Source organism: Phyllopteryx taeniolatus, chromosome 1, assembly GCF_024500385.1.
Source record: "Phyllopteryx taeniolatus isolate TA_2022b chromosome 1, UOR_Ptae_1.2, whole genome shotgun sequence".
Taxonomy (NCBI): domain Eukaryota; kingdom Metazoa; phylum Chordata; class Actinopteri; order Syngnathiformes; family Syngnathidae; genus Phyllopteryx; species Phyllopteryx taeniolatus.
Window position 1 is genome coordinate 31,072,286 of NC_084502.1, and position 23,030 is coordinate 31,095,315.

A 23,030-nucleotide genomic window follows, 5' to 3' on the forward strand; every position below is an offset into this window, starting at 1 on the left:
TTTGCTATTTACCAAATGAAGTACAAATTGGTGCATCACATATTGGCATTAAGATTATGAGTGGGAAAGTCACACGAATCTCACCCTTGGCCCATTAAAGTGCTTAGTAACGGTTAGACATTCACCCTATGTCATCCCTCGATATTTGCCTCACCTTTCTTAAGTAGAATATAGATTTTCGTCCCTTTTCCCTTTCATTGCATTTTACTCTGCACGTGTAGAATTAGAAACTAAACATGACAAAATACGTGGATTGTGCTCTTAGTTTTTTTTTTTTTTTTGTTTTTTTAAATCAAAGATTTGAACCTCTAAAGTCGGAGAACGATCCAAATTAGATTAGTGGAGCAACCCTTCAGAAATAACTGATTTATCGAGGTTTTGTCGTTGCTCGGACCTGGTTACAACAAACAAAGAAATGTGGTGCATCTTTTAACGATAAAGATCGTATACTAGGCAATATCAACACTTAAGTTTCACTTTATCTGACCAGTGGCTGCAGGAGGTACTGCTGGCTGTCCCTTTTATGATCTTACAACAAATTAAGTCCATTTATTGAATAAATGATTCACGCTACACTGTGAATCGTTTGACGATATTATGGACCGCAGATGATGAAAACCCTACATTCCTTGCAATTGTACAGTGAGAAACATTGTTCTTAAACCGTGGGTCTATTTGCTCAAGCACTTGTTCACAAAGTGGTGAACGTCATCCAGTCACTGCTTTTGAACAACTGAGCCTTTCGGGGATGCTCTTTTAATACCCAGTCATGACACTCACCTGTCTCCAATTAACCTGTTCACCTGTGGAATGTTCCAAAAAGGTGTATTTTGGCTTTTGTTGCCTCTGTCCCATGTTTTTTTGGAACATGTTGTAGGCATCAAATTCAAAATGAGAATATTTGCAACAAAACATTAACATTAATCAGTTTGAACATTAAATAGCTTGTCTTTGTAGTGTGTTCAATTGAATATAGGTTGAAAAAGATTTGCAAATCATTGTATTCTGTTTTTATTTATATTTTACACAACGTCCCAACTTCATTGGAATGGGGGTTTGTACTTATTCCAGTTGTGAATGTGTGAAAAGGTGTAAATGCAGTAAGTATTTTGATACCGTGAAAATACAAAAGCCAAAGGCTTGAGTTGCACATATTTACATGATATTTCCATGGTCCTTTGTACTTGAAAAGAATAAAGTCTTTATTAGTGCAGGGATGAACAGACAATGGACTGGGAGTGTGAATACATATCTATATGTTCCCTGACGTTGGCTGGCGAGAGGCGACCAGTCCCTTGCCTGTCTATATCTGTCCTTGCATTGGCTGGCGACCTGTTCACTGTTTGTCTATATATGCCCTCCCATTGACTGGCGACCAGTCTGTTTTCTATACGTATCCTGAGATTGGCCAGCGATCAGTCTGTTGCTTGTCTTTATGTGTAATGATATTGAGTGGTGACCAGTCCAGTGTGTATCCTGCCTCTCACCTGAAGTCAGCTGGGATAGGCTCCAGCTACGCATTTTTTATAGTCCTCAGCACTATAGAAAAACGATGGATGATGATGAATGATGGTACTGTGAATCCTTGCCTGTACAGTTCATCAATGTTTTATGATCAATTTGGACCAGCACTGTAATGTTTATAAGAGGACAGAGAAAAAGGAGAACCTGAACCTGGTTGGTCTTTGTGTTCGGGCCACAGGCAACACAGGCCGGCTCTCTGGCAGGCCACTCGGTCGCGACGATGGAGTTTGGCGGGCAGCGTTGGCATGTTCCCTCAGCTCCCTTCTCGCTGACCAAGCGATGGCCCAGCGGGCAGGGCACACAGGCTGAGCCATCGCCAGGGCGAGACGTGAGGGCACACTGCCGACATTTCGAGGCGACGCCTCCCAGAACGTTGGTGACGTGGATGGAGAAGATCTTTGCCACATCAGCACTGAACCTCCTCTCCTGAGGAAGGTACAATTCAATATCATTTTATTTCTTTAGCGCCAATTTACTTCCAAAGACACTTTACACCTGTAATTGAGAGAACAACTGAACCATGCACTAGGCCATGGAGGCAAGAAAAACTCCCACTAGGGAAAAAAAGAGGGTGGGGCAGCTGTTTGCCTCGACCAGTTGGGTTGAGATAGTGATAGAAGAGAGTCAGTAGGCAGAGAAGTGTTGGAGAGTAATTAATTTACATGAAACCAAATTACGTAATTGAATTACAACAATTATGTAATTGTAATCCCTCACATTACGGTGAGAAAATATGTAATTAAATGGTAGTTGCTCTTGTAAATTTTCATGATTACAGTTTCATTTGAAAAATAGCCACAAAAGCTCAGATATTTTTCATATCACTTCCTCCTTCTTAACTGATAGGAGGGCTCTACACTAACCTTTGTACTCGTAGGATCGGTGCGACCAACTGAAAAAGTTGGTGGCACCAGCACCTAATTTGGTTGCACCATTTTTTGAGGAGCGACAGACCATGGCATACCATAGCTTCCTATGAAGTAAAGATTGACAGTGACTCGAGATATAATTATTGCAAATTATGTTATTGTGAACAAGAAGTTTGTCTGCAACAAGCAGTAACAGACAAAACAGTTCAATGATATTTAAAAAAACAAACAAACAAAGGATTTACTTTTATTTGATCATTTGTTTGACTCAGAGGGGCAAGTTCTTATAGTGAGGGCTCCTAACCCTCTCTCCCTAAGAAACTTAATTTGAGCATTACCACAACCATATGATTGACATACATTTAAAAATGATTGCATACGTGTACCACCACCATACAAAAGTATCGTTTATGATTATTCACTTTATTTTCCAAATTATTTACTAAAAAAAACTAACCAATTTGCCTATTTATAATCATAATCCCAAACAGAACATGGATCATTCATTACTACTGCAATTATTGCACTTTATTTTAAGGAGTGTTTGTTTTGTATACAAGCCTCTTTAAAGGAGTCTGGGCTTTTTAACTTTGCACCTACAGTATCTTCATATGTCAGGGTTTAGACATACAAACATAGAGAGACAGAGAGAGAGTGTGTGAGAGATCGATCGATCGAGATAGATAGATAGATAGATAGATAGATAGATAGATAGATAGATAGATAGATAGATAGATAGATAGATAGATAGATAGATAGATAGATAGCTTCAAAACAAAGACTGTGTTTGTTATAATGAGTAAACGACAGACAAATTAAGCAGACAATCTTTGCAGTTAGTCGTACTGCATTGCAGTACTGTGACAAGATTACATTTTTAGTCGCACATGCTGAAAAAAAGGTCACGCATGCGACCAATTTGGTCGCAGTCTCAAGCCCTGGATGCTTATGATTGGCTCTCTATGCATGTCCTAGTCTCAAACATGACATATTTTATAAATATGAACTTGAAGCGCAATCTATTAGTTGCGCTGAGATTTTGCAAAGGTTAGACTCATAGGGCTCCATTTTCATGGGGCTCTGCACGTTGTGCAGCATTGAACGTTAGCGGTATACCCTTAAATTAAATGAAATGAAATACAGAGTGAGCTGGTGAAAAACCGCTGACCACTTAAATGAGTCTGCGGACCTTATTAATCTCTATCCCTTCCAACGGTTATTTGTTTCCACCGCTCAGCCTGGCGGAGACTGGTCTACACGCAGCGAGTCTTGCGCTTGCACGAAAATCAACATGCGCCACTAAAAATAGAGCTCTCAGTCACAGAGCAGATGCCTAAAGACACACCTTCGTTGCTTAGGTATATGCCCAGCTTGCACGAAAATCAACATGCACCACCGCACGTTGTGCAGAAGGAAACGTTTTTTTTTTTGGGGGGGGAGAATATGTTGTATGTACCCCTACTAATCTAAACACAGCCCAGAAATCTGGAAAGCAGGCTCCCTGCATAGGCTGCGATAACTAGCAGAATTACGGGTTGATTCCATAATGATTTGAACAATATTATAGCAAGTTTGGGTTAAAACCATCATGAAATCAACCCGTAGTTCTGCTGCTTACTATTCTCATCATTATTAGGCTATTTCAAATTTTTTTAATCACCCCAATGGCCAGCACGCAGCTATGGGGGAAGGGGGGCACATGCACGAGCGATTGTGCATGGGTGGGGATAGATACCAGAAGTCCACTGACATATTTAAGTCTCCTGCGGTCATCGCCAGCTCATACTGTATTTATTCACGCTTTCTTTTGCCACACCAGCCAGGTGACAATGGATCTCTCTCTCCATGGGGACCGTCATTGCACCTCACTTAAAGGGAACGAATGAAAGAAGCTGCTTTGATTGGCGGCGAATAAAGTCAGTTGTGTTCACGCCCATGAGACGCAGACAGCTCCTTTTTTTCCAAAAAAAAATTACAAACACCTGGTCTAACCTGCCTCCTCGCAAAGTTATGCCAACCGCAGCCGATAGTTACACTTTGAACACATAAAAGAACATTGACTTTCTAACAGTTTCATCTTTAGAATTTTGGACTATTTTATGGAACATTCACTTGTCTGGGTTGTCATATTAAGCGATAACTCTTGGTTAAAACCACAAAGACGTTGTCTGTAGAGGTCATAGTCCATTTGAAGTTTAGTTTTTCTCCACTTATGTTCTGCTTTCCTACACTTTGCTTTAGAGGTCTTTACCATCGTGCTCCTCCACAGTGTTCTAGGTCCCCTCAAGATTGTCTTAGTTTTAATAGGAGCGACAGCATTCATGACATTTGAGATTTTCGAGGTGACATTTTCCAAAAGTTCAACAACTGTCTCAGCATTCACAATTTGCGGCACAGCTATGGTCTCAATAATCTTAGTGGCGGTACTCTCATTTATGTACCTTTTCTTAATAGACATAGAGGTTGTTTGAACTTTTGGAAGAATCTTTAATTCAAAGAATAGACTAAAATGGTCAAAAATAGCCATATCCTTAATGTCAATTGATAGAATTTCAACATTCTTAGAGATGACCAGGTCTAAGATGTGACCCTGAGTGTGGGTTGGACTCTTCAAATGTGTCTAGTATAGCAGAGAGTTCTACAGATTTTTTTTCCCATGTTATTGTGAACATGAATGTTAAAGTCTCCTGTTATGACAAAGTAGTTGCAGTCAGTACAAATAACTGACAGCAGTTATGAAAAATCCTCCATAAATGTTCTATTCTATCTTGGACATCTATAAAAACCTTTGGGTCACCTTTAACTAAAAAACAGAAATATTCAAAAGAGCTAAAATCACCCAGTATAATTTCTTTACACTGAAATAATGACTTAAAAATAACAGCAATACCAGCGCCTTTTTTCCTTATTCTATAGACTCCTCCTGATTATAAGCAAAGCCAGGGCTTTCTGTTGTAACAATGACAAATCCATACTTTATGTCCAAACCAGCAAAAGGCATCAGGCTTTGTTTTCAGTTGCTTAGCAACCACCACCACATACGGGAAGGATGGCGCAACGACCTGTGCCCTAGCCCGTGGTGCGCGGCGTGAAAACTAAGTACAGTGGTTAAGGGCCTTAACACTCTACTTAATCCTAATATAACTGTCATTTCCTACCACTAGCTAATTTTTTAGTGCGCAGGCCACAGTTTCTAAGTCCCTGCCTTGTAAGGTTAAGAAAGAGACGAATAAATTCCTGACCGTTGTGGCGTTGTCTGTTCGTTGGAAAGTCCAGGTGAAGCTGACAGTGGCGTTGCTCTGAATCAAATACGAGTATGACTGTTTCCTGTTGCTGCCCTTCCACTGCTCCACCTCGTTGTTGTTCCACCGATTAAAACCCTGACGAGAAAGCCGAACGTCAATTTGGAAAATCTTCATTGTTCAATTCTGACACCGGTCTACGATCCACGCACGACATCTTACCGCCATGAAAAACAAGGTACAGTCTGCCGAACACACGGTTTCAAAGATGAAGGTGATGCGAGACAGTTCACTCTGCTTTCCGTCATTTACCAGAGACTCTGGCAGCCTGCAAAAAAGACACGCCATGTGCATGAAAAGACACCATTGACAGATATCTGACGCAATGCCATCCTGCTGAATAGTTCACCTGTATCCTGGAACTGTGAGCGTGAGCGTGAGGTAGTCTGTGTCACGCTCACCGGGGGTGGTGTACACGTACTCCCCGGCCACCTCCCACGCTGTCATGATGGCAATGGACACAGAAAAAAAAGCTCTTCGTCTCTAGATGTTAATCTATTGTTTTAAATTGATGAATAGTAGACTTAACTTCTGCTTCTACTTGTATGACAATTCATAATGTTAAAATATTACTTAAAACAGTAATCCTGTACATTTAAAAAATGTCTAACGACGCTGACAGTATCAGGATTATTATTTCATATATATTTTGATGCTCTCATTCACCAGTGCGGCGCACGGAGTCATCCAAATCTGCCCGTAGGACAGAACTCTTCATGTTGCTCGGCATTGTGTTCCACCATTTGTACTCCAAACCAATCACAGCTTCTGTGCCTACGGGGCACCCTTCACAGACTACAATAGAACAGAACAGAATAGAATAGTATTGAATGGAATAGAGTACAATACAATAAACTTTATTGTCTCTGTTGTAGAAACCATGAAAAGCAGTCTAACATCTCTGCGTACTCTCTAAGCCACTGTACAGCCTTGCTGCTTCTCCAAACCAATATCATTTTTTTAATGGTTTATATCAGGGGTCTTTAACAATTTCCATACCAACGACTGCCCAACCTGATGGAAAGCTGCAGACGGGACCCCCAACTAAAGCATATTGTATACAATCGTTTCATATTAAACTGGTCCTAAAATAGAATGCCTTTTTATGGTCACTATACACACCGTAAACAGTACAATGAGATTGCGATGAGATGCCGTGTATAAATGTTATGTTATTGGTAAATAATAAGATATTCAAATAATACACGGGTTCAAATAGGTTCAAAAGGTTTTTTTTATTTTAAACAATATAAGAATGGGCAATCATTTAAGTTAATGTTTATTGAAAGACATTTGAATTTGTGGCTGGTGTTGGTGCTGAGCGAAGCCACCAGTAATTAATGGATGTGTGCTCGTTGTGTGTTTTGATATTAATTCCATTTGTAGATTCTCTAATTTAATGTCCAGTGACCAAACGTTGGGAAGGCCGTTGCATAGGAGCGGCGGTCTGCAGGGGTTAGAGTTTACCTCAGCTGTTAGCCCACCTCAACAACCGTGCTTCTGCACGCGGCCAAATCGCCCCCGCTTGCTCCCCTGTCGGCTTGAGCTGCTAAGCGAGGCTGCTGGGTATTGCTGCGAGCGTCGTAGTTACGAACACAAAGTCATTGGACGATCGTAATTTCATGCTGGCGATCATACGCTAATTTACGGTGGATAGTGACTATTTTTGGTGTTGTAAGTGAAGAATTTTGGACAAAATATCCATGACTGTCACGAGCCAATGCAACGGCAGCCACTTGGTTGGCATCTGGCATCTATCTATCTATTCTTAGTCCCCACCACCACTATGTCTTATTTTTTTTCACTTTCAAATTCATCCGACTGGCCTGATTGTACCTCCTAGTGGGCCAGTTTTGGCCCATGTGTCATATGTTTGACATCGCTGCTTTACAGTATATAGTCCGGTATATAATAGAAGGCCAAGAGGAATGTCCACCTGTTCCATTTGAGAAGAAATTGTCAGCGCACGGTTGGCAGGTGTCCGAGGTGTTGCTCAGAAAAAATCCTGGGTTGCACGGCGGACACGTTTGCTTCTCTGCTGATGCGGGCAGCTTTACAGAGCCCTCGGCGGTCTCGCTGCAGATTTTCGGCTCGATCCATTTGTACATCAGCTGAGTCTGCATAGATACATACTTATCTAATAGTTCAGCCTAACCAACCTAAAGAAATTAATATGCTATCAATTCATCCATCTCCTATAGATTGTCCTCATTTGGGTCGCGTTGGGTAGGGTGAGCTGGAGCCTATCCCAGCTGACTTTGGGCAACAGGAACGGTTGCAGATATAAACCGACAATGGATTAACCCCAGCCAATGGCAGAGCATTCATCTATCCATCCATCTCTAGCTATCCATTTACTGTATGTGTCTGTCGCTGTTATCCATGCAACTATCTATCCATTCATTTGCCACGTATATGTTTGTCTAACTATCCGACCACAGTTAGGCGATGAACGATCGTTGGAGAGTTATAGATAAGGAGAGTTATGGATAAATGAGGTGCGTGGACATATGTAAGTCACCAGAGGTTTTCACCAGCTCATTCTGTATTCAAGAAGGGTACCCGCTAACGTTCAATGCGCCAGTCATGCACGGATCGTTGCGTCCTCTTCCGCATTTACTAGAGTCGTCTCCATACGAGACTACTGCGCCGCTGTTAAAGGGAATGCAAGAATCCGCTTCGATTGGACATGATTGAAGTCCGCTATGATGATGCTCACACCAGCACAGACCTCCCACTTTTAAATGCGCTAGGGGTACGCCGGTCCACGAAATTACCAAATTAGGTCTAACCTGCCTCCTCGCACAGTTACACCAAGCACAGTACTGGAGTTGTGCTAGTCATGAAAATAGGGCACATTGTAACTATCTTCTGGAGTAATGTAGTTCTTCTGATTTGCCTCCTCAATAAAGGGCAACATGCCATTTGCCAGGGCTTTCAGTGTCATGACCCCAGTTGCCTCTACCCTTATACTACAGAAAATAAATTGTTAAACTATATCACCCTAGCTTTTATTTACTCTAGCTTTTATTCAAAAGATTTTTTAAGTTGAATTTTACAAGATCCATCCATCCATTTTCTATAGCGCTTATCCTCATTAGGGTTGTGGGTGAGACAAACAACCATTCACACTCAGATTTACACCTAAGGACAATGTAGAGTCTTCAGGTAATCTAATAAACGTGGTTTTGGAATGTGGGAGGCAGCCAGAGTACCCACAGAAAACCCACACAAGCACAGGGAGAACATGCAAACTCCACACAGGAAGGATGGAGCCTGGATTCGAACCAGAAATTCCTTTTTTCTGAAAGTGGCCCTCAGGGAGAAAGGTTTGTGAATGACCAGCGTACCTTTCCATGAGCGTCACAGGGAGTGTGCGTGTAGAAGTAGTCTGTGTTTGTGCATGCCGGTCTTACTTCACAGCTTCCAGATGATACCTCTGCAAAAATGCCAAAGGGATATATAGCTCACATCAACATCAGCCACACAGCCAACAAGCAATTTAGGATCATTTTTATAAATACAACTGAGAAGCACTGTCATCATATTCATTTACTAATTGCAAGGTCATATTGCATATTGAGTCAGATTGTCATTGTGGGCTGCGATTACGCATAGTCCTCTTCCACATTGAGACGTCTCCATGCAATACTGTGAGTGCGCCACATTTAAAGGGGAGGAGCCGCTTTGATTGCCGGTAAATGAAGTCGGCCGTGTTCACTACCACAACGGCGCGGACCACCCCTTTTTGAAAAGAGCCCAAAGTCTCTGCGGCCTCATACAGAAACAAAGTTCAGGTGTATAACATGAACGTCAAAAAGTTTGAGAACCCCTGCTCTAAAGTAAATTGACATCTTGGAGTGTACCTGCGTATTTATCAGGGTCACAGCCCTGGCAAACGGTGGCCCCCTTGTTGGAGTAGGTATCAGCGGGGCAGGGGACGCAGCGGGCAGATCCCGGCTTGGCGCTGTGGGTGCCAGGCTTGCAGCGGAAACACTCGGACGTGTAGGCCACGCCTGGAGGGAAAGCGGCAAGTACACATGATGGATATTGACACATAACACAGTGATTACCAATCGCTGTGCTATGATAAATGATTTAATTTCAATTAAAAAAATATTTGATCACTACAAAGAAAGTACAGTATCTGTTTTCATCTATCTAGGCCAGAGATGTATAGTAACAGGCAGATCAATTAAATGATCTTCCAGTAGCGTGCAGAAGGAAAATGATCAAATAAATGATACATTTTTCAAAAATCCTGACGTCTACTTTGTCCTCCAATTCTGGAATGACTCATATACTTTTTGAGACATTTTTTGTTTGGTGGTCTGCTGCAAGATTTTGCAATGTAAAATATGTGCCTTGTCTCCTCAAGGTTCTGAAACACTGAACTAGCAACTGAGATTCGAGCGAGCAAGCGAGCGAGCCGAGGACCTACCCGAGATGGCGATATTTCGCAACAACACGGCTTTGTCAGCCCGGCCCTGCACAGTGTAGGCGGTGGTTCTCCAGAACAGAACATTGTTGCCTCTGTTGAGCTGGACCTGAAGGAATCAGCATCAAATAATACATCATCATCGTCATGATAACAATAACTTGGATTCATCCAGTGCCTTTCAAGGAACCGTCCTTCATATATGGACAGTATGGACAGTGTTTGTTTCTTAAATGTGGCTAAATCAAATGTATTTACACCCTTTTTTCATTTATTTCATTAAATAAATTATTGATTGTAATAATAAAAAATATAAAACAAGTGAAGGAGTGGTTAGCACATCTGCCTCACAGTTTTGAGGTTGGAGGTTCGAATCCGGGCTCTGTCCTTTCTGTGTGGAGTTTATTTGTTTCTTCTTTTCCTTTAGGGGTCGCCACAGCGTGTCATCTTTTTCCATGTCAGCTTATCTCCTGCATCTTCCTCTCTAACACCAACTGCCCTCATGTCTTCCTTCACTATATCTATTAACCTTCTCTTTGGTCTTCTTCAAGCTCTCTTGCCTGGCAGCTCCATCCTCATCATCCTTCTACCAATATACTCACTCTCCCTCCTCAGAACATGTCCAAACCATCGAAGTCTGCTCTCTCTAACTTTGTCTACAAAACATCTAACCTTGGCTGTCCTTCTGATGAGCTAATTTCTAATCCTATCCAACCTGGTCACTCCTCAAGAGAACCTCAACGTCTTCATGTGTGCCACCTCCAGCTCTGCTTCCTGTTGTCTCTTCAGTGCCACTGTCTCTAATCCGTACATCATGGCTGCCCTCCACACTGTCTCATAAACCTTGCACTTCATCCTATCAGAGACTCTTCTGTCACATAACACACCTGACACCTTCCTCCACCCATTCCAACCTGCTTGGACTCATTTCTTCACTTCCTTACCACACTCACCATTGTTCTGGACTATTCACCCCAAGGATTTCTAGTCCTCCACCCTCGTTATCTCCTCTCCCTGTAGCCTCACTCTTCCCCCTCCACCCCTCTCATTCATGCAATATATTGTCTTACGTTGGCTAATCTTCATTACTCTCCTTTCCAGTGCATGCCTCCACGTTTCTAACTGTTCCTTCACTGCTCCCTGCTTTCACTACAGATCACAATGTCATCTGTAAACATCATGGTCCACGGGGATTCCAGTTTAACCTCATCTGTCAGCCTCTCCATCACCACTGCAAACAGGAAGGGGCTCAGGGCTGAACCCTGATGCAGTCTCACCTCCCACTTAAACTCCTCTGTCACACCTACAGCACACCTCACCGTTGTTCTGCTGCCCTCCTACATGTCCTGTATTATTCTAACATACTGTACTTCTCTCCCACTCCAGTCTTCCAAATGAACTACCACAGTTCCTCTCTGGGTGCTCTGTCATTGGCTTTCTCTAGAGCTACAAAGACACAATCTAGCTCCTTCTGACCTTCTCTGTACTTTTCCATCAACACCCTTAAGTCAAATATAGTGCATCTGTGGTACTCTTTCATAGGCATTAAAGGATTTTATTGTGTAACTGGTCTGGGGGTGAACAAGGGTGTTTATTGGAGAAAGTATAAAATGTAAATCAGATACGGGTGTGGGAGTGTGATGCAGGAAGGCTCCCAGAAGGGTGCATGTGGAGGCCACAAAGAAAATCTGTTGGAGACGACAATGGCTGCGTGGGGTTGCTGTAAACATGAGAAGACCGCTCTGGAGCCAGCGGCTAATGGTCATCATTCTGCATAGCAACGATGACGTCAGTGGGTGCTGGACCAATCAGACGACAGCGATTTCCTACTTCCTCTTTGAAACATTGTATAAATCAGGGGCAGGAACAGATAGCTTTGTTCAGTCTGCGCTGTCTCTGCTGAGGCTAGGATAAACATAGTTGCTGACCCAGAGCTCTGTAAAATGTATAGACTCCTCTGTCATGAATAAATTGGTTGGTTTTTAACACGTCGTTATAATTGTAGTTCTTTCACGAAAACGAACACGCATGGAACCTCGAGAGTTAATAGGTGATTATAAAATTCAGGTTCCTGCACCATGAAACCATACTGTTGCTTGCAAATACTCACATCTGTCCTTAGTCTAGCTTCCACTAATCTTTCCCAAAACTTAATTGTGTGGCTCATCAACTTTATTCCTCTATCGTTCCCACAGCCCTGCGCATCACCCGTGTTCTTAAAAATGGGAACCTGCACACTTTTTCTCCATTCCTCAGGCATCTTCTCACCTGCGAGAATTCTGTTGAACAAGCTGGTCAAAAACTCCACTGTCACCTCTCCTAGATGCTTCCATACCTCCACAGGTTTATCATCAGGACCAACTGCCTTTCCATTTTTCATCCTCTTTAATGCCTTTGTAACTTCCCCCTTACTAACCATTGCCACTTCGTGGTCCACCACACTTGCCTCTTCTACTCTTCCTTCTCTCTCATTTTCATCATTCATCAACTCCTCAAAGTATTCTTTCCATCTATCCAGCACACTACTGGCACCAGTCAACCTCCTTAATCACCCTTACCTGCTGCACATCCTTCCCATCTCTATCCCTCTATCTGGCTAACCTGTATAGATCATTTTCTCCTTCTTTAGTGTCAACCTGGCATACATGTTATCATATGCCTCTTGTTTGTTTGTGGCCTTTGCAACCTCTACCTTTGCCCTATGTTGCATCTCCATGTATTCCTGTCTCTGTCTGTGTCTGGGATCTAGCTCCTTCCAAAATTTTTGTTTCACCTCTAGGTCACATGCTACCTGTGGGTCATAGCCACTAATAACATTATACATAACACCCTCAATTTCAAGTTTCAGCCTCATCACTCGATCTGATACTCTTTTCACCTCCAAGACATTCTTAGCTAACTCTTCCTTTAGAATAACCCCTACTCATATAACTCCACCTCCTCTTGACTCCACCGGAGCCTCGTGGCATTATGTCACCTCAAGATTGAAAGTCTAGGTGTTCTTTTCAAGACCAAAATGAGTGAAAACAGTTACCGTAATTTCTCGTGTATAATATGCTCTCGAGGATAATGTGCACTTCTAAAGTCGACCCCAAAAATCAGGAAGTCTTCTACCTATTGTACTATGCGCATGAATTTCTCATATTTTCATGTGCTAAAAAACGTTAGTGACCATCCACATTTAAAATGCCTTTCATCCATCCATCCACCCATTTTCTACCGCTTTCCCGAGGTCGGGTCACGGGGGCAGTAGCTTTAGCAGGGACGCCCAGACTTCCCTCTCCCCAGCCACTTCATCCATCCCTTCCGGGGGGATCCCGAGGCGTTCCCAGGCCAGCCGGAGGATGCAGTCTCTCCAGCGTGTCCTGGGTCGTCCCCGGGGTCTCCTCCCAGTGGGACGTGCCCGGAACACCTCACCAGGGAGGCGTCCGGGAGGCATCCGAGTCAGATGCCCCAGCCACCTCATCTGACTACTCTCGATGTGAAGGAGCAGCGGCTCTACTCTGAGATCCTCCCGGATGACCGAGCTTCTCACCATGCCTTTCATATGTATTTAATTATTTATGCATGCATTGATTTAAAATTGTAAGTTTATATAAATAATGCTGACTTTCAATATCTCCTATATACTATATCGAACATTGTGACAGTGTGCACCCTACTGGTATAATTGAGATATTGTTGCTAAATTGTAGATAATGTCAACTGCAGCGAATTATTGACACGAGCCACATACATGCTAAATGCAGTGACAACGACGCATGTCGACGCAAAACTCATTCGTGGTACAAAATAATCAAACATTAGTGAGCACACAACAACAACATGAAGAGGGGGGATAAGCACACGTAAGATCTGTTAACAATATTTCGGGGATAACTGACACTAACTACCATAACGCAGCATTCTTAACAGCTATTTACGACGACGTTTGGCTTGCTGTGAATTCCTCTGAAGCTGCGCTGTGACTTCATCGTCTACGCAGTTGACAATATGGCCGCTTGCTATCAGAGCTGGTCTGCCGTGGACATATTTTTATCAACTTGGAACTTGTTTTTTATCGAGGTAAAAGTCATGTAATATATGAAGATGGAGCTCAGTCGTCTACTAGGCACAGTAGTTTCAATTGAATTTAAGCGTTAATTAAAGCAACAACTTGATTAAAAAAAAAGAAGTTACAAGTCGATAAAAACATTTCCGCCGCAGACCAGCTCTGACAGCACGCCCCCATGTTTTCAAGTGCGTAAACGATGAGGTCACTCCTCGGCGTCGGCGGTATTCCCAGCATGCCGAGCATCACTGTAAATACTTGAGAATGCTGCGTTATGTCAGTGAGTGTTAATTTCCCCCTAAGAAGCGTTAATAAAACTAATGTGTATTGGCGCTGTGGGTCGTAAGAATCAATAAATCAATTCAAATTAGCATTTTTTTTAGCTGTAAATTAGCGAAAAATAATGTATTATTCCAACTTTAATGATTTAGTGAGTGGAGTTTTTTTTCCCTTTCCTGAAAATTAGACATTTTGGAGATTCCGTCCGACACCGATGACATTTTACATACACAGAATTTAACCATTTTTAAACTCATCCACAGATGAGCTGGCCCATCTGTTTATTATTAAAATGTTTGCCCACCCCTGGTCCACCGTACTAAAGTAAGGGCAGCCAGGGAAAAGAGTCCAAACCTCATGCTGGCTCCAGTTGCTCTCAGAGATCTTCATCCAGCGGCTGGTAGAGTCGGTGGACTGACACTGGTCGTTTTGGACCTGCAACGGAGAGAAAGTGTATTCAAGAGCTCCTTTAACACTGCCTTGCTTTTGTGTGTGTGTGTGTGTGTATAAAAGTATTGATGTGCATAGAGGCAGCACGGTGTTCGACTGGTTAGCACATCTGCCTCACAGTTCTGAGGGCCGGGGTTCAAATCCCGGCCACGCCTGTGTGGAGTTTGCATGTTCTCCCCATGCCTGCGTGGGTTTCCTCCCACATCGCAAAAACATGCATGGCAGGTTGATTGGACACTCTAAATTGCCCTTAAGTGTGAATGTGTGCGCGAATGGTTGTTTGTTTCTATGTGCCCTGCGATTGGCTGGTGAACAGTTCAGGGTGTACCCCGCCTCTCGCCCGAAGATAGGCTGCAGCACGCCTGCGACCCTTGTGAGGATAAAGCGGTACAGAAAATGGGTGGATGGATATGCATAAGTATAGCTACTGTAGCTGTGAAAAAGTGTGAAAGAAATGCACAACATAATGAACTGTTGAGTTTTGGAGAGACAAATCTTTAATGAATGAATTAACCATGGCTTCAAGTGACAAAAATCTCTGTGGACGAAATGGTTTTTTTCGGGGCTGTCTTGAGGGTGAAGATGAGAAAAAAAAAAAGCTTCGTGGGTTAATTCATGCTTCGCATTTCCACTATATTGCAGATTTTGATTACAGTTGTTACTCTATTTTTTATACTGTTTGTACAATATTTGTGTTTTATGTATTGCTCATGCTCTCTCTCAGTATATTATGTTTAAATGAATTGTTTTAGGTGTGTTTATAGGCCTTTCAAAACATTGAAATGCCGTAAATGCAACAAAAACATGCCTAGGGTGTATTTAAATAGGGTATTTCCATTTCACAAATTAAGAACTTCAATCTGCAATCGCTCACCATGTCACGTGAGCAGTTTTTGTTTTGTTTTTAAGACACATACATGGGGTAAGTCTTTCCAGCACTACACTGGAGTGCTTTAAGCCATGGTTACCTTACTAAATCCACTTACAAAGAACTCAAAGTAGATGCTGGTGTCGGAATATAAGTAGTCAAAGGACACGCGTCCTGGTTTCTTCAGGTTCACGGAATACGACAGCGTGGCTGTGCACTCATCCGTGTTCGAGGCGATGTAATCGCCCATCGGTGTCCAGGTGGAGCTGGAGACAGGAGGGGGGGGGGGGGGGGGGAAATAATAGAATTAGAGAATGCTATCGGCAGAAATTACATGCGAATGCTGAAAAGCTAACAGTGAACTGAAATGCTGGGCTGGTTTGAATGAGTCAAGAAATGTGGAAGGAGGGGGTAACCATTTAAAATATGTGCATTTATGTGTTCATTTTATAATGAAATATGTGAAATACTGAAAAATGTGGCAATTTTTGGTCATGTGATAAGTAGTTCCTTAGTGTCCTAAATGAGCTGAACTGTTTGAAGTTTGAATCGGTTCAGAAATCTGGAAGGAGAACATAAATATGTAAAATACTGTATCTCTTGATTTGGGAATTTTATTGTGAAAATGTGTGAATTTAGGGAATGTGATATATAGTTCCATAAATATCTTAGATTAGCTCAACTGTTTTAAGGTGGAATGATCCCTCTAGCGTATGCGCAGGTCAAGATTTTAATAACAAAGTCACATGTGACAAGGCAAGTCCCTTAATCTTCTCGAGACCACACTAGGATTCCAAGGGACCGGAATTTCTGGCGGTCATGCGGTATTCATAGAACTGTAGTTACATCCATAACTTTCCTTCTATTTCAACCTTCCTGACCACCAGAGGCGGTGCTTCAAACGCTGGATGAGGCGAAACAACAAAGTCAAGAGGAATCCACTGACCACCACAGAGATCCACCTCAGGAAGAGCAACGGCGGCGTAAAACCCCATGAAGTGATTGGGAGACTGCCACGTTCACCCTGGAGAATCTAGCAAACGTAGAGGGCGCTGTCCAAGAGACAGCCACGCAGATATCTGCCAGAGGAACTCCTGTCATGGCAGCACTGGAGGTTGCGAGGCTTCTGGTAGAGTGATGCTTTTACCCCCTAAGGAAGCGGTCTGCACTAGGAGACATACACTTGTGCAATAGCCGCAACGACCCATCGAGCAAGTCGTTGCTTGGAAAGAGCCAGACCTTTACGAGGGTCCGCCGAACACATCCAATTTCCGTACTCCTGTAGTGGCAAAATGTAGTGTATAGGCCTCCACAGTGCGGACAGGGCACAGATGTTCGACAGCGGAACCTGAGTCAAAACGTGCCAACTAGATCGGTTGGGCGTCACCTGCTCCTGACAACACTATGGGGAGGAAAGAGGCAGTAGGCCAGAGGGTCACAGCTGAACTGTCAGCGTTCCACTAACAGCACATGTAGTTCACTCGCACGCTAACCTGAAACCATAGCCGAAAGGAAAGCTGTCTTAATTGACAGCCACCTCAGGTCCAGCTGATTAACAGGTTCAAACGGAGGAGGCCCAGGGCTTTCAGGACCAACGACAGATCCCACGAAAGAGCCACTAGTCGTGTCGGCGGATTAAGTTTTTGGGCACCCTTCAAGACAAGGGAAGCGCCCACTGTAGTACAATTAATGGCAGCATGACAACAAGCGACACCTTAAGAGCGGACGGTGAAAAAGGCGGAAACAGAGCAGTGGGCAGTAAACAGCCGGTGACAAAAAACACCATGCATCAAACAACTTCCACCTATTGGTGTCCAACCGCTGTGTGGAACTCGCCCGCGCATTGGAAATTGTATGCCCTACATCACCGCTGCATTCTGAGAATGAAGTACTGGGCTTCCCAGTGGCCCCACTCTGAGCTGGAGGCGATCAGGATGGGGATGCAGCCTGTGGCCGGAGGCGCATGAGCAAGTTGTCTCGCTGGCCAGAATGGAGCCACCAGGAAGAGTATGTCCCGCCAATACAACACTTTGGAGTGTCGTAAAGAACACAGGAAATGGAGGAAACGCATACAGGAGCACATGGAGCCAGTGCATCCTGACCCAATGGGCTGCAAGAAGTTCAGAAAATGGATGGTTTGAATCACTCGAGAAATGTGGCACAGGGAGGTAAATATGTCAAATGTCTCTTAATTTAGGGATTTTGTTGTGAAAGTGTGTAATTTTGGGAACGTGGACATTTCTGGAATGTGGAAAATATTTCCCATTATATTATACAGAGTCGGCCCCAAAAATGTATACACACATCCGGAAAAGTAAAACTTTTATAAATACTTTAATACCAAATTTGGGAAATGTGGAATTGCTTCTGTTGACAGTCACCGGTAGCAACTTGTCTTCTGCTGCCCAAAAGTAGCTCTTTTGTTTACGAACATTCTCAAATGTCATGTAGAAAAGGGATGGATATTTTTTTTTTTAAATGAAATGTAAGGATGTAATTCCCCAATGCGCGCTACTAACTTGGAGCAGTCTGTGTGTACGTCCCAGCCATTAGTGTTGATCCCGAGCGTGATGAAGCCAGTGGGCAGGCGATCCCACTCGTCGAAGGCCACGCCAGAGCCCAAAGAGTGAGTCCCCGCCGCGCACTTCTGGCACAGCTGAGTCCGCATGTCCAGGAACTCGCCCTCATTGCAGGAGAATGCTATAAAAGGAAATTAAAATGACCATCTACTTTGTATTTGTACATTGGATGTTCTCTTTTAAACAGAACATCACTTACTGCACTGAGTGCCTTTGACTGGATCTGGGAGGCCGGTGCAGGTTTGGGCCTTGTTGGGAATGGCCACTCTCCAGCGAGAGCCCAGCACGTCGCACTCGGTGTACTCAAAGTGGTAATCTGACTGTGTGCGCGCGGGGAGGTGGGTGGGGGGCGGAGGGAACAAACAGGTGGGACATTCACACTTGTTAAGGACAGCAGACACCTTTGCAAACACAGCACTAAACAATTTCACATTTGTATCCTCCAATGAAGGACAAACGGGTGGCACATTCACACTGGTTACGAACAAGACACCTTTGCAAAAACAGCACTACAGTGTAGGCCTGGGTAACATGGCCTTAAAATAAAATACCAGATTTATCCAAAAATACGATTTAGAATTTTCCAATAGAATATGACAATGACATTATTCCAAAAAGGTTTTACTGTCCCTTGCTGGGATTTGCTAACATTTTTCCCCCAGCATTAACTTGCATCAACTTGCACCGAAATATTAGAAATAAAGTTAACCCTCAATAGGGACCGAAACCTGCTGTGAATGAAAAACCATAAGTAACTGACACTACCCCGAAAAATATTGATAACTGACTATATCCCCGAAAAATATTCATAATTGACTATATCCATCCATCCATCCATCGTCTTCCGCTTATCCGAGGTCAGGTTGCGGGGGCAGCAGCCTCAGCAGGGAAGCCCAGACTTCCCTCTCCCCAGCCACTTCCTCTGGCTCTTCCGAGGGGATCCCGAGGCGTTCCCAGGCAAGCCGAGAGACGTAGTCTCTCCAGCGTGTCCTGGGTCGTCCCCGGGGTCTCCTCCTGGTGGGACGTGCCCGGAACACCTCACCAGGGAGGCGTCAGGGAGGCATCCTAAACAGATGCCCGAGCCACCTCATCTGGCTCCTCTCAATGCAGAGGACCAGCGGCTCTTCTATGAGCTCCTCCCGGATGACCGAGCTTCTCACCCTATCTCTAAGGGAGAGCCCGGACCCCCGGCGGAGGAAACTCATTTTGGCGCTTGTATCCGGGATCTTGTTCTTTCGGTCACAACCCACAGCTCGTGACCATAGGTGAGGGTAGGAACGTAGATCAACCGGTAAATCGAGAGCTTCGCCTTTCGGCTTAGCTGTAATTGACTATATTAATAGTTTAAACCAGTGGCTCTCGAACTTTTTACGGCGAGTACCCCCTAAAGAAATTCTTTGCTCTCCATGCACCACCAAAACGACCAACTTTAAAACAGAGAAGCATGGTAGGCCTAAGTCTTCATTAAAAACAAGGCAGGCTTAAATATATGACAATATATATGTATACAGTATATACATATATAGTAAGTGAAATTTTCCTTATTAAAAATTGTGTTAATAAATCAAATGGTTGTGTTTTTTAGGGAGCTGGAACAGATTATTTGAATTGAAAGATGATTTAAGATACGAGTGTTCTGAGATATGAGCATGGTCACGGAACAAATATTTTCACTTTATTAGTGGGAAAAAACATTTAAGTTAATGCTTAGACGGAAAAAAGTTTCATAGCTTGTTTGGTATCAGGAGAAATATAGCAAATTCCAGATGGGGGAAGCAAAATGCAAAGCTTTTAGTAATATCGTCAGTTGCCTCTTCTATAAGCAAAGGGGAGGGGGAAAAAATTACTTAAAATCATAAGTCGGATATTTGTGAAAAAAGGCCACATCGCTTATCCCATTGTCACATAATTATGAAAAAAAAAAAAGCAGTCGTCCTACAAGTCAGGAGTAAGGAACAGGTTTTAACTGTGAAGATGAGGACAGCCTCCTTTCCAAATACAAGGCGAGGCTAATATTTGCCCAAGAGCTCGTTCCTAATATTTTAATCTTCCTTGTGGAGTGCGTGATACAAACTCTGTTCCTTTCTTTTGGTGCTCCAACCCCTTTGTGAACATTTGGTGGCGGGGGGGGGGGGGGGGGGACAGGCTTTTTTTTCTATTTGTCTTTGGGGCCTTAGCAGTACTTAGTAGGTGACTGACAAACAACAGAGTGCACCTGCAGGAATATCATTTAGGACCAGACTGTTATCTTGTTGTCTGTATACTGAGCTAAGGCTCATGCGGTGGTGGTCTAAGCCATGCGGGATTAATAGTTAACAGAAACACAGCATCAACAGGAGTGGGCAGGACCTTGGGTTTTCCATTAGACCGTGGCTCCGAGGGTAGCAGATGGGCCTTGCACCTCTGTTCTGATGTTAAAATGCATCCAATTGGACACGGGCCACAAGCTTTAAAAGGTCACTTGAGCAAACGGCAAGGTAGCCATGGCAATGACAAATCAGGAAAAACTAAGGAAACAATCAAGAACCGGGGGGGAGCTGCTTTTAATCAGCATCCTACAATGAATGTTGAATACAGTACTGTATTACGAGTATGACATTCGGTAAAGTAGCCTAAGAAGAAAACTGTATTTGAGGTAATGAAACAAAAAAGCTTTAAATCAAACCTGTTGGTTGATTGTGTTCTCAGATGTGTCAAGTACAAATACAGTGGATATAGAAAAATCTACCCACCCCCGTTTCAAACAGTTTTTGTGATATAAACAAAAAAAAGAGACCAAGATATATCTTTTCAAAACATTTTCCATTATTAATGTGGCCTAGAACCTGTAGAGCTCAATTGATGATTCTTATATTTTTTTTTTACATTTTGGCAGGGTATGTAACTAGAATAATGTGGTTGCACAAGTGTACACACCCTCTTGTAACTGGGATGGGTTTGTTCATAATTAGCCAATCACATTCAAACTCATGTTAAATGGAAGTCAGCACACACCTGTCACCATTTCAAGTGCCTCTAATTAATCCCAAATAAATTTCAGACGTTTCAGTAGGCTTTCCTGACATTTACATTTTGTTTTATAACAGAAGCCTGAATGTTTTGTGCCAAAAGAATTTGTAAATAATGATTGAGAAAACTTTTCACTTCGCTGTAGCGCAAGTGTTGGTGAAATTTTACTTTAAACCATTTGATCTTTTTTTTTTTTTTTTTTTTAAAAGATGATTGAAATACTTGGAATAGTCTGGTGAATGAGTTTTTTGTCATTGTTGTATAGTTGATGAGGTGGTGTTTTACACCGCATACATCGGAGATTTTATATCATTTGTCTTTAACTCTGCATCGTTTATGGTCCAAGGGTTTCAAATTTACAATTTAATTGACTAAAGGCCCGGCCTATGAACATTCTTTTATTCCACACATAAGATGTAAATATGCTTCATTAGTAGGCTGCTTTTGATCTTTACGCAGTCAAATCAGTCGTTAACCCTTCTGTTATGTTGCAGGTCAAACTGACAAAGAAAAGTGTTTGTCACAAACATTGGAGGACCTTTATCTTTTATGATATATTATCTACCTTTTTAATAGATATGCTATATTAAAAAGTGAACAAGCAGTGACACAAGGGGCAAATTGGAGCAGAACACTGTTATAAAGATATTTGTTTTATGTAATTCGCTTCCTTCTAATTGTATGTACTGCAGCTATATAGCACTTTGAATTGCCTTGTGTGTGAGTTGTGCTCTACAAAAAAAACCTTACCTTGCCTCTAATAAAAAGATTTTTTAGAGTAGGGCTTACATTCATTTCATCTCACTCATGGACAAAGCGTATTTCACCACCATTTAAAATATGTAATTGGCACTGACCATTTATAAAAAACATTTGTTGAAATCCAAAACATTTAATAACGCATTTATTGTGGGACTGTGATTGGCGGGCGACCAGTTCAAGCTGTACGCCGCCTCTCGCCCAAAGTCAGCTGGCATAGGCGCCAGCAAACCCGCGACATTAGTAAGGATAAGCGCTTCAGCGAACAGACAGATGGATTTACTATGGGCTATTTTATCAATCTGCATTATAGATATAAGATATAGTTACTGTATCTCTCACAACGTTTAGCATAGCAAAAAACAAACAAACAAACAAAGCTAACAGGAGAGTTAAACAAGAATTGGAATGAATTGAGACCTTTGTATAAAACAGCTGTTGTGGAAGCATATATTCATTTCCCACACACATGTACTTTCCACAGCCCGTTGCGACATTAAACAAATAGTGTCCAACATTTTCAAGTGAGAATGGTTTACTTTTAAGAAAGCTGCATTCATCATCATAATAATAACATACTTTTGAAGCATTCACCCATTGCATGACAACCAGTCAACATAATGAGATATTTATGTGCATGCATATGGACAACCCAAAAGAAAGAAAAAAAAGTCACCCCGACTTCTCATAATAATACTAAAACCTCTTACCTCTTTGCACATGGGTAAATCTGCAGATGCGTGCGCAAAAAGCAAGCAGAGCAGAAGGTGTCGGAGGTGCATGGTGTCTGCTGTCAGGGTCCGAGTGATGGGAGTCGCAGGTGGAGGAAGAGGAAGAGGCCGCCCCCATAGCCCTCAGGTGCGGCCTCGCTCTCAACAAACACTGCTGATGAGTCATTGTTC

At 42.8% G+C, this 23,030-nt stretch overlaps 1 protein-coding gene across 1 annotated transcript in view; it reads right to left on the reverse strand.

Annotated features, from left to right (window-relative positions):
* The window catches only part of elapor1 (endosome-lysosome associated apoptosis and autophagy regulator 1), a 36,439-nt gene extending 13,409 nt beyond the window's left edge, over positions 1-23,030 (reverse strand). Inside the window, exons 1-14 of the mRNA XM_061788623.1 lie at positions 22,839-23,030; positions 18,560-18,680; positions 18,301-18,481; positions 15,900-16,047; positions 14,818-14,898; positions 10,137-10,242; positions 9,562-9,711; positions 9,046-9,134; positions 7,632-7,812; positions 6,362-6,490; positions 6,045-6,135; positions 5,858-5,963; positions 5,636-5,773; positions 1,675-1,950 (exon numbers count right to left, since the gene is read on the reverse strand). Of these exons, the coding sequence (XP_061644607.1) occupies positions 1,675-1,950; positions 5,636-5,773; positions 5,858-5,963; positions 6,045-6,135; positions 6,362-6,490; positions 7,632-7,812; positions 9,046-9,134; positions 9,562-9,711; positions 10,137-10,242; positions 14,818-14,898; positions 15,900-16,047; positions 18,301-18,481; positions 18,560-18,680; positions 22,839-22,910 (1,869 nt within the window). The 5' untranslated portion in view covers positions 22,911-23,030. The remainder of the gene's footprint in view (positions 1-1,674; positions 1,951-5,635; positions 5,774-5,857; positions 5,964-6,044; positions 6,136-6,361; positions 6,491-7,631; positions 7,813-9,045; positions 9,135-9,561; positions 9,712-10,136; positions 10,243-14,817; positions 14,899-15,899; positions 16,048-18,300; positions 18,482-18,559; positions 18,681-22,838) is intronic.